Here is a 12,414-nt window from a genome sequence, read left to right on the forward strand (position 1 = left end):
CAGAAAATGAGTTTGTGTATAGGAAGATAGATGCACACAGAAAATCCATTATATATTGGTATTTTGAATGGAGATTTAAAATACTGATGGTCTGTAAGGATGTTTTAGAAATGCTATGGATATATTAGACACCCAAATTCTGATAGGCTTTTGACTTTGAGGTTAGCATAAAGCATTCAAGTCATTGCTCAGACCAAGTTCTGTCCCATCAAATGATGTTAAATGAATTCACCTACTGAAGCAACTGTTTCAAATGGAAAGTTGATTAATTCTTACTTTCTGTATGTAAACTAATGTATAAATATAAAAAGTGAAAAGGAGCCACTAAATAAGAAGTGTTAATAAAACCCACTGTTCTTCTCATCTTTCTGTCTAGAAGACGTAAGACAGGAAGAGAATCATTGTGCTTGTAGCCCAGATAAAGTCAACAAGGTAGTATCTGTATTATACTGACAGCAATGTAGAGCTGCACAAGCTCTACAGAATACCAGTGTGGCTATGCCAGCTCAGACTTCATTGAGTGTTAACTCCTTCCTGGCATGGCAGGGACATTTTTATAACCAAATTGTTCATCTCCTGGTAGGTTGACAGATTTCTGAGATAATAGTGAAGGGCTTATAGCTACTAAAACTGTTCTACATAAGGAATTACCACTTTTTGCAAAGAGCTTGCAATGTATTTTAGGCATCACAAGAAGGATTGAGGGATGTTCTCACAACTAAGCTTCAACCATGTGTTTAAAATTAGTGTAGTGTTCCCCCTTTAAAACGATTTGGTTGTCCAAGTCCAACACAGCTGCTGTGGACTCAATGACCCTGATTCTCCACACTTTGTTGTTGAAGACCTAGTCTTCCCATGTCTCTTCAATTTTCTCTCTCCTCGTGAGATGTGCAGTTCTCCTGTATCTACAAATTCACTATAACGTAGTCAAAATAATTCATAACTTGATTGATTGGTTGATATTCATTATTCATTATTTTCTAGTTTGTGTTTTTCTGTCTTTTTTTTTTTCTATGGAAGCATAAAATTACCTTTAGAAAACATATACTACTTACAATGGAAGCCATGAAAGTAACCCATGGGCATGGAAGATTTCTGTGGTCAGTGAGACTTGTTAATCTGAGCCAAGGAATGCTGTTCTATGTACTAATGTGCATTTTTGTGGGAAGACTCAGTGTTTATCCATTCAAAGATTTCCCCAGAGTTGCACATTTTTAGGACTTAGGGCTTCAGATTCATAATGTTACAATTTCCTCCTCCTTAAACTCTTCGCTTCCGCTGACACAATGAAGTGTGGTCCTGCTTATTTGTATTAGCTCTCACATTAGCATATCACTAAATACTTGCAAATATTTTAAGCTTGTGCAAAAAATTAGGGCCCTCTTAACAATTGTTTCTTATTTGAATTGTGTCAGAATAACAATGTGCTAACAATGTAAAGGATGTTCTCCCATCACATACTGACTCACACCATTCTTAAGACACAATTTGTGTTTTCTGGAGTGGTCTACAGGCCCTCAAAGCAAATTGTGGAACTTGTTACATGAGGGTGGTTTTAGCTTATGATGAGTATGAGCCTGTTGTCTGAGTTCATGCTGATCCTCTGGAGTACAGCGATTACCTGAATTTGAAATGTTTATATTTTTCACTTACTGTTGCAAAGGCAGAACTGTGATGTACTCTCCATATGCAGGTAACTATCTTTTGATCCTAAGTTTTTATACTTTAAATTTACTCTAGGTGACTTTTTTCCCTGAGTGTACTTAGAAAAGATGAATTGTCACACCATATGAAGTGTGAACTTGGGGAGGGAAAAACTGCTTAGCTGCTTGTCCTCATCTCTGTAACAGAAATCAAGGCTTTTCCACAGCTAATAAGCATAATGTATTGGAGGCAGCTCTTCCTTTATGTTGCTGATGAAGAACATGGTTTTAAATGAGCAGAAATGAGAAACAGCTAACTTTTTTGAGGTTCAGTAATGTATTGCTTATAGTACTTGTCACCACTGTGACAACCTTCTGGAGAATTAAATCAGTTTTTATTCCTACAGAGCAAAGTAAGAAAAATAGTTTAAGTTACCATGGTAGCTAGTGCGCTTAATCTAACTGGAGAAGGTAGGCATGTTGCAATTTTTTTATTCTGCATCTGGGCTTCTGAATGCCAAAGAACAGATGACAGGCAAACTGGAGCTAACCAAACAGATTTCTACAGCAGTTTTTAGCAACTGTCTTGAAAAGTTTTCTTTTTACCTAGTTTGTACTACTTTTTGTAGGTAATAGTATTAAATCCTACTGTAATAGGTTTTAAGTAAATACAATAAATTTTACTCGTTATATTCATAAAAGTTCTTAAAAGTCATTGTAAAATAAATTGAAGGTAAGCCAAATATTGCTAACCTGGCAGCCAAATGGCTATCACTTCAGGAACTGCAAGTGCACTAAATAGACTGTTAACAGCCACTTGCCTTGAGTAAAGAGCTTCAGCCCACAAGTCTCATCTCAGGTGCCAAGTAGTGCTGTGGCTGGTCCTGACAAGGGTCTGGGGCCTTCTTATGAACTGTGGTGGGGTCATTCAGAGCTCCCAGGGAGCACCTTTCTGCCCTTCTGGCAAAAGTAAAGCAAAATCACTGAGAAATAAAAAAGGAATGTATTAATGCAGTGATAGGCAGATTGATCACGATGTTTACTATGGTTAAATTCCTCTAATTTATACAGATGTGCCTGTAAAAATAAATTTAAATGTTTAGCCTATTAATCATATAGAGCTCTGAAGAAGAAGTGAAGATTATGGTAGTGATTTCACCCTGAATTGTGTTGTTACCAGTCTCTGGTCAGACAGTATTAAAACTGTGGCTAAATCAGACATATTTCAGTGAGACACTGGCCAATTGTAAATTTTGAAGTAGTATCTATATGAAGGCAGACAAGCATTTAATCCCTTCCCTATCAGGCAGAGGATCTTCCATGCTGTGAGCAGTGCCTAGTCACATGTTTCTGAATGGCTATCTGTTCACTCTGACCTTACACAGAGCAACAGAAAACAGATGTCTTTGCCTTTTGCCAAGTTCCTGGCTCACAGTTTAGGAACAATTCCACACGCACAGGAAGGTTTTTTGTTAATTTCTTTCAGATGATGGTAGGAATCCTGATCACCTCTTTCTACAGAAATAAATATTAACAGTTGATCATTCCCATCACTTTTATAAGAAATGTTGTGTCTTATAAGAGCTCCTTGGGAAGAAGCAGTGTGTTGCTCTGCAAGAGCTTTGCTCTGCATCTTTATATTGTTACATTCTGGTAGAGAACCTCTGGAATCACAGCTGAAGGTGTTTGGTGAGAAAAGACTGATAGAAACTTGATAACTTGGATTGCTAAAAACAAGACTTGCTAGTGTCCTCAGTAATATGGATACTTGTAGTAGCCCACAAATTCCCTGATGTTGTCCATAATCTGAAAATACTTAGCAATTTCAGCATCTTTCAGGATCTGCTGAACATTCTGTTAACTAAGGAGAAAGAACTCTGCGTGAGATATGAAGACACTAAAATGAAGCAGTTTTCCTAAATTGTATAGAATTTTTTAAAAAAATTATATTTAGTGGTTTATATGTTAATGAGGCTTGCTGCCCAAAATTAGGGAACTTCCCACTGACTTTAGTAAATCTTTGATAATTTCCATAAAATAGTGCAAATAATTTCAAGAGATTTAAGGTATATAAGAGGAAAGGGGCTTATACAATTTCATGGATTTTAAGCAGAGGAACACTACCTTTAAATCCTAGGAATGATTACAGTGTACAGTCAAGGTTTGAACTGAGTTTGTTGGAAGTTATTTTTGCTGGTTTAACTTTTTTTTTTTTTTTTCTTAAATCCAGAAGAGGAATTAAAAGCTCAGGTATCAAAGGAATTATTTTTCTCCTCTGAGACAGACTAGTAATAACCCTGTGAATTAAGCTGTGGTGGGACAGATTTTGGTAAGGAAGAAAATCACAGAACTTAAAATATTAAACTCCTGCTTGCCAGTGAGAGAGAGAGATGACTTAAATTGTTTGTCTTTCTCCTAACTTTCTGAATTTTAACTGTTAACCTGTAACCATTTTCCATGACAAAATCTTGTACAAAGGCAAGCATCTGTTTGTACAGTGCCTTTGGTGTAAGATAGCACAGAAATGGAAGGAGAACCCTAGCTGTGGCTGCTATTTAGAAGTCAGCTTGGAAACCAGCATATTCTAAGGGGAAGGAACTATGTTGCTTCCTACAATCTCCAAAAACATACCCAAATAGCTGTTTCAAGGTTTAATAGCCTTGTGGACATGACAGAAGCTGCATAGTGAAATAAGTTATTCACAGGAAGAGAGGAGGTGTTTTGCACGTTAATTGGTATAAGTCTTCCACTGCCAAACCGTAGAAAATTCCAAATACGCTCCACAAGAAGTTCAGTCTTGCTTTGCATCTATGCCAGCAGTAGTAGGGGTTGCAAATGAGTGTTGTAAATGAGCCCTTTTGTGAACCAATGGCAGTCTCTTTCTTTTCTTGAAAAGTGAAGAAGTGGATTAAATTAATGTGTCCTGACCTAGTTGTATTTGGTGATCTTTATGGGTCCCTTCCAACTTGAGATATTCTGTGGTTCTGTGTTTTATCCTTATAGCTGAACTGCTGCTGTTCCCCAGGGTGGCTGTGGGTTTGCACCTGCAGTGCAGATACCACCTCAATGCGCTGTGGAATGTGTTTGTTGGCATTTCAACTATTTTGCTGGAAGAATAACAGATGGAAGAAATTTCAAGCTGTATTCCAGGATTTCAGTGAGACATCCTCATCTGCTGGCAGCTTTTTTGCTTTTCATTTCCGTCCTGTGCCTACCATCTTTACTGGTTCTAGCTATGGACATGTGTAAAAGTGCCTTCAAACTCCCTTTTGTCTGCTGTGGTCTGTGTTCCATCAAAGGATCAAATCAGAAGTAACTGAATCCCTGGGAATATTCAGGCTGTACTCCACTGATGTGGAGAAAGGGTCAGGAAAGCAGAAGTCCTTTCCAGTCAGCCATTCAGCACGTACCTGACCAAACCCCTGTAATTAATAATGCAAAATACCGGTTGTTTCATGGGCCAGATGTAACATTTTTCCATCACAAAATGCTTTCTGTTAAGAGAAAACAATTTCCTTAGAACAATTTCCTCAGATGCACTTCTTTTTTCTCTTTTTTTCCCAAGAACTTTGTAATCTGGGTTAGTGGTAAAGTTGCTAATACTCTTCCATTGTGGAGCTTTGCCTTCCCTAACAATAGTGTTACATGACTTTGTGGCACGAAGTTTTCTCTGGCAGGTGGAGAAGTACAAGCATCTAATGCCCATCATGGGCAGTGGCTGGTAGCAGGTCCTTGTGCCCCTTTTGGCAGGGAAGGTTCACGGTCTCATCCTGAGTATAGTGCCAGGATAATGTGGGAATCTGGTAAGCCCTAGGCAACAGGAGCACGAGAGAAGGGGAGTGTGCTCTACCCACTTACCTGAACAGCTTTCTCTGAGCTTCTGCACTTGACTGAATTTCTTTCTCTGTCAGGTGTTTCTGAATGTATTCTTTTGTTTGTTACTTTGTTTTTTGCATGTAAATTACACTTTTATTTCTGTGAACAAAATGGGGCCTTTTTAATCTTTTCAAATATTAGAGGTTTTATATTTTCTGTTATTCTAGAATAAAAACATAAGGTAATTAAATAAAAATATGCAAAGAGTCTGGCTTTCCATTTTAGATTATTTAGGGAAGTTTCAGGATATTTGCTTGCTATATATTTTATAGCCTATAATAAAAAGTAAAACATTCTAAACTTTTCCTTTCAAACACTATTTGGAACTTCAGAAAATCTTGCTATGGCTACAAGTGCAATTTTGTAATGCCAATATCTGAAACCTCCATTAAAGCTTTTGCTAATAGAACTCATTAAAGAAGGAAGTTAAGCCTACATAACTCAAGGTGCAAAACAGAATTGCCTAATACTAAGTAACAAACCAGTTCTAACACTGTGAAAGCTGTTCTTCATCTCACATTCCTGCCTGAGGAAATTTGAGCTGAATGTCAAGATGTAACTACTGTAATGTTGCTCAGCAATTAATATTAATGTCAGCTCTGGCCTCACAGTGAATCCATTTTCTTGTCTTCTCTTTCTGTTGATTTTTCTAATATGAAAAAGAATTCAGATACCCTATGATAAGAGAATTGGAACCCCAAACTTGTCTGTGCGCTACATAGATTCAGTATTATTTTGGAAGGGGGACGTCTCCACTAGGTAACAAAAGAGAAATTATACAGGGTAATCAAATGCCATTTCTAATGGATCATAAAGGGATCAATGAGGGCAACACTTGGGAGCTGGAAGAGTTTGTTTTGTAAGGTGTGTGGGATTTTGTTGTGGCTAGGAATTGCAGTCATACCAGTGGCAGAGGCATGCACATCAGGAGGATGTAATGGGAGAACATTTCCCTACTGTAGGTCTTTTAACCAAATTTCTTTTAAAACCATTTTAGAAAACTTCAAAACATTAACTCTTTTGAACTGAATGTGAAGCTTGGGGTAAAAATGCTAATAGTAAAAGTCTCTCAGCCTAGAATTTGCTTCCCCATTTTTAATTTTCATTAGTTTTTGGAACAGGAGAATTCCTTTCTGTGCCTAAAAGTTGTGACCTCCCCCCAAGCCCAAATACCCTTTTTTTTTTTTTCCCCTCCTAGGAAAAACTAACCCAAACTGAGTGGTGATATCAAATATAGAAAGTTATAAAATTATGCAATATGCTACTAAAAGTACTGAGATATTATTAATATAAGGGTAGCTTAAAGACAGATTGATGCCTGATCTGCATGAGAGGATATGACCATCCATCCGGTAAAATCACTTTAAGAAATGCTTTAATAGAAGGAGGCAAGTGTTGTGGTTTTGTTTTTGTTGTCTGGTTTGATTCACACTTCCCTGCAAGCCAGTCAGCCCTCTGGTACAGAGGGAAAATGCATTGTGAACTATGCCATCAAATATGCTGGGATCAATAAATATGGACACAAACTGATACACACGGACTTCCACCTGCAAATGAGGATAAACTTCTTTACTGTGCAGTGACTGGGCACTGGAACAGATTGCCCAGAGAAACTGTGGAGTGTCCCACACTGGGGATATCCAAGAACAGTCTGAACACAATCCTGTGCAGTGTGATCTAGATGACCAGACGTGGTCCTTTCCAACCTTACCTATTCTGTGAAAATTGTATATATATATATAAAATATACAGAGCGTGGCCAGTGATCACCAGCGTGAAAGAGATGCTCCCTTGGCACAGCTGGAAATCTGTAGACAAACGCTGGAAATTGTCAATTTCAACAAAAAGGTTTATTTGAGAGGTCATTTCATGGCACATAGATAGATAGCACAAAGTAGGGAGTAGCCTAAGAGCAGGGGAATGGCAAAAAGGCAGCTGTATTTGTCTCCTCCCTCATTGCTCATCTCCTGGCTGCCCTCCTCTCTCATTTTGTCTGTTTCTAGAGAAAGTTTTTAGAAGATTTTTTTATTGTCTGAATGCAAAACGTAGAAGTTTGGTGAAAAGTCAAAAATGTTCATGCATGGAAGGAGATGACATTGTCCCACTCACTTCTGTATCACCCTATTCTTTTGGTGTTATTATGGCAATGTACATACTCTTAAATCCATTTTCTCATTTTTTCCTGACATTATTTTCCAATTGTCATCCCAATCTTTTCTTAATTTATAACTGGCTTTCTTAGTGCTTTCCACCACTCTTGCATTTCTTGTCTACTAATTTCTTTCCTTTATCTCATTTTTACTTATTTTTTTTTCTCTCAGAAAAATTTGAAACATGAAGTTCTAACATAGACTATAAACTGGTCAATTATTTACCTTTATCTCTACTTAAAAATGTTGGTGTCAGCAGTAATAGGAGAAGGGGAACTTACTCAGGAATGCTGTGGGCAGTGGCAGAAGATGGAGGTCACTAATACTAGAAAAGAGCAGCCTTTACAAAGGGCCTGAGAAGTAAAAGTCTGCACCAGAAGTCATATGTAATTGTTTATTTTAAATTCAAAATGTCAGTGACAACAACAATAACAGTTGGTTTTAATTCTCTTTCAGCAACAAGAACAAGACCCGACTAACTTATACATTTCCAATCTGCCTCTTTCGATGGATGAGCAGGAGCTTGAGAACATGCTGAAGCCCTTTGGGCAGGTGATCTCCACAAGGATACTGCGGGACTCAAGTGGGACAAGCCGTGGTGTTGGCTTTGCAAGGTATTTCAGAGGGCAGCCTTTTCCCTTTGTTTTGACTGAAAAGGCAAGGATAGGTGGAAAAGGCAGAAATTATTGAATATTACAAGGTTTGTAAAGAGAAGGGAAACTGAGGTGGAGTTATCCAGCAGGATTTTGTTAATTCTTCTTTTGGTAAAGCTGTGTCTCATCTTGCTTAGATGGCTGAATCTAAATTTATTGCTCTTACTGGACAATTATCTAGAATAAGAATTCACTCTAAACCACTTCCTTCTCTTTTCTGTACTTCTTCTTTCTCTTCTATCCCTGAACCACTAAGCAAGAGTTATGTGATGCTTCACCGAGACTTCTCCTGTGATTTTCTGGCTTTTGAAGTTTGAATCCCAGGCAGCAAACCAGAAGGAAGAACGTTCTTCCCCACCCCCATGCCTTTTTTTGTTTTGTTTTGCTTCATTAGTTCCTTGGAGAAAATGAACTCATCATTGCCCTTTGAACATCAACCCTTTGAATTTTCATGCTCATTAACATGATGTCAGCTGGGAAAGAAAATATTTTTATTCACTTACAGTAAATCTCATCTTAAAATGTTTGTGTTCTAAGTCAAATATCTCACCCAAATCAACAGGAACAACTGTTTTTCATAAATTACTAGATACCTCCCAAATATTCTGTCCATATGAGTCTACTTTTTCTCTAGTTAATGCAGCTATTTTTAATGGGATCTCTTCATCAAAGTCTTTTCTGTGCCATTTCTATTTATCTAAGTCCTGCTTTAAACCTAGTATAACAATCAAAATTTAGAGGCTTTAAATTGAAGTGTTCTATTATCAACAACAAAAGCATGCGTCGAGCAAAGAATTGGGATTCTCAAAATATGTTCTACAATCTCTGTGAAATCAAATTCCAGTAATTCAGATGTTCAGCCAATATTACAATAGCTCTGTATTTGAACAAATAGCAGAGTCTAAAATTAGTGCACAGAAAAGAACTGAACAAATTTATCTCCTGATGAGGCCAAAATTTGTAGGGATTGATTTTCCTGTGAGTTGGTTGGGGGGTATTTCATAGCACTGTGATTTTTATTTTTATTTTTTTTAAATCTCTCCCCCCACCAGCCTCCTGACCCCCAATTTTATATTCCTGTTAAATTGTCCAGTTTCAAGAAGGTATAACAAAGGAACATAATTAGAAATAATTGAACCATTTTCATTAAGTAAGAGTGGAAAACCAGCAAGTTTGGGCTTTGCTAAAATTTCTTCCTGTCCCCTTTAAAAAATCAACAGGTATTTGTAATATTTTTGGGGCAAAATTAGCCTGGCATTTTAATTTCATTAATATATGTGTGTTTTATACGTAGCTTTCACTTTTTGGTACTATGAAGGCTAGAATCCACTATCACCACCTCTCTAAAATTCAGTGGGCATTTTGAATTCATTCAGTCTCTTCTCCCTAAACTTGTTTACCACCTCTACCTTGAATCAGTGGTATGGTAGGAAATATGGTAGGATATATTTTTTCCAGTATACCTGGAAGTGTTCTAGAATCATATGCAAAAGTAAAAAGACTTGTGGGTATCCTCATTTGTATAGAGGACATTAAAATAGAATAGTTTTAAAGTATTTTCTCAATAGTTTCTCTATTATGCATTTTGTGTTTTATATATATGAGTGAAGTTATTTTTATATAAATCTTTATTTATATACATACACATAGTATACATAAGTTATAGGATAAGAACTGTTTCTATATCTAATTAGAACTTCTTTCCTTCTGCAAGATGAACATTTTTCTTATACTGAAAAATTCTTGGATAAATATTAATTAAAGCTAAAATTTTCCAAGAAACCTGTAGACATTAAATAAATATTTTAATTTCTTGCCTTTGGGAGACTTATTGAGTTGATAGGGAATAATGTATTTTATCAAATCCAGACTTGAGTCTTAAACTATATTACATTGTTTGTTTCATGTGAGACAAAAAAAACCCCAAACAAACAAAAAAAATTAGATTTCTTTGATACAGATCCAATAACCCAGAACTTCTGAAAATTCTCTTAGAGATATTTTTGGAATCATTAGGAAAACCTCTTGTTCAGTCTGGATTTTGGTGATATTGGTTGTTATCTATGCTTGTATTTTGTCAGCCTGTGCAGAAAGGATATCAGAATTAAAAAGATACCAAGACTTGGTAATTTTTAGTCCTGGTTGTTTGCTGCTGAGACCGTTGGCCTAATTTGTGGATATGAATTACAGAACTTTATGAACAAATGAAAAGAATTATCTGTTCAACATTAACCAAACATCATCTTGCAGGCAGCTGAAAAATAAATTCTTTTTTTAAAACTCATTTTGTTGTAATGGCACATCTCAGTCATTCACTGTGACTAAGTCCAAGCTGGCAGCTGGGGCTGGCACATCCATCCTGCAGGTGAGGGTGCAGGCACAGCCTCCAGAGCCTCTCCCAGGCCAGCAGGAGCTCTCCAGCCCTCTGCTCAGTCTGTTAAGTCTAGATCTGACAGCATAAGTGCACAAACCTGTTTAAGATTTTGGATGCATTCTCAGTAGCCATCACAGCTATGCTGGTATTGGCTCCTGTTCTGAACTTGGAGACAATTAAATAAGAGCCCGGTGCATCAATTAGTGGAGATGATGTGTATAAGCTAAAAGCTGCCAAGTCAGTTTGGGTCACGCAGTCAGGCAGGTTTATATTTGAGTTTATTACCTTAAACTGTACAGACAGTTCTGAATCCTCTCTTAAGAGTGGCATTAACCTTCACTGCATGCAGCATGTACACTAAGGATTCAGTTATGAGTGACAGTGAGTCAGTCCTGCTTCTTTCCAGACAAGAGAGATACTTCAGGCAGCTTGGACAGCTACAGTATAATTTCTGAGTAAATAAGAGTATTATTTTCAGTTTGGCACTGACTTTGGTCTCAGACTGCATAAAATTTTAATTGAGTTTGGCTTTACCTTCCTGAAGTTATATGTTCTTAGAAAACATCTCCATTGTTCATGCATGGGAAAATAGGAAAGCAAGCCACAGCAGTGAAGAGGGAAAATGCAAGAAATACGATTTGAGAAAAAGCAAGAAATACACTTCAAAAAAAATCACAAACATGGGAATCTGGTTGAGTGTTTAATTTATGTAAATTATTCTTTATTTTCTTAGGATGGAGTCAACAGAAAAATGTGAAGCAGTGATTGCTCATTTTAATGGAAAATTCATAAAGACACCAGCAGGAGTTTCTGGTATGTTGCATATATTTCCTGCAAGATGTATGAATGGGTTATTGCTTACATGGTGGAAGCCTGTTACACTGATTGTTGTATCTGGCTTCTCATTTAGAGGCAGGCTTATTAAAATTAAACTGTGTGGTTTTTGGATGGCTGAAATGCTTGCTTGGAACACAGTATATCGCTTTTCTGTTGTAAACCTTTTCAGGAATCTAGTAGTGTTCTCTTCTAGCAGAGAAACAAGCAGCTAAGATGCCAGCTATGTACAAATTCACATCCCACGTAATCCCAGTTGAAGTGAGGAAACAAATATCTGTATCAAAGCAGAATTTGGCTGATTGTCCATGGACAGGGCTTTTTTCACAGGCAAAAGTGGGCTGGTTTTGTCATCTGTTGATGATTTTTTTTTTGAAGTATTTTCAAAAAATATTTTTGTAGAAAAAAAAAATAAAAGGAATCTGCAGCAGTGCCTGGCATGATCATTCACTGGGGAGCTGCAACTCTCAAGCCAGCGTAGCTTTTTAAAGTCCTTCAGGAAAATGGAAGGAGGTCAGTATAGAATGTTGCTTCTAGAAATATTGTGCAAGGCAAAATTCAGAGAAGGCTTAGTACAATTTTGTTGTCACACCAAGTTCCTCATCAGTTTGTCTGCTTTGTCAGCACTGTTTCTAAGAGACAAAATGTATATTCCGTGAATACTGGAAAATGAGGAGAGGAAATTCAATGCTGCTGAGTAAAATAGAAAGTAAAGAGGACAATAGAGAAGGAAAGAATACATGCCTGACATTCCAGGCAGCTTTCAGTAGGCATTTTATTGAGAATCCCAAGTGGGAATTTTACAAATTACAGTGTTGATGTGGTTGCTGAAGCTGCCTTTATCCCACTGGTGAAATGCTCTCTGCAGCCAGACCCTGTCACTG

General features: G+C 37.2%; 1 protein-coding gene across 17 annotated transcripts in view; it reads left to right on the forward strand.

The window, feature by feature from the left end:
* The window catches only part of RBMS1 (RNA binding motif single stranded interacting protein 1), a 339,988-nt gene that overhangs the window by 308,863 nt on the left and 18,711 nt on the right, over window positions 1–12,414 (forward strand). For all 17 annotated transcript variants that reach the window (XM_086898568.1, XM_086898556.1, XM_086898564.1 and 14 more), the window contains 2 exons: window positions 8,126–8,283; window positions 11,430–11,509. In XM_086898568.1, coding sequence (XP_086754694.1) covers window positions 8,126–8,283; window positions 11,430–11,509 — 238 coding nt within the window. The remainder of the gene's footprint in view (window positions 1–8,125; window positions 8,284–11,429; window positions 11,510–12,414) is intronic.

This window comes from Cyanistes caeruleus, chromosome 7 (assembly GCF_971803275.1).
Source record: "Cyanistes caeruleus chromosome 7, bCyaCae1.hap1.1, whole genome shotgun sequence".
In the NCBI taxonomy this organism is placed as follows: Eukaryota; Metazoa; Chordata; class Aves; order Passeriformes; family Paridae; genus Cyanistes; species Cyanistes caeruleus.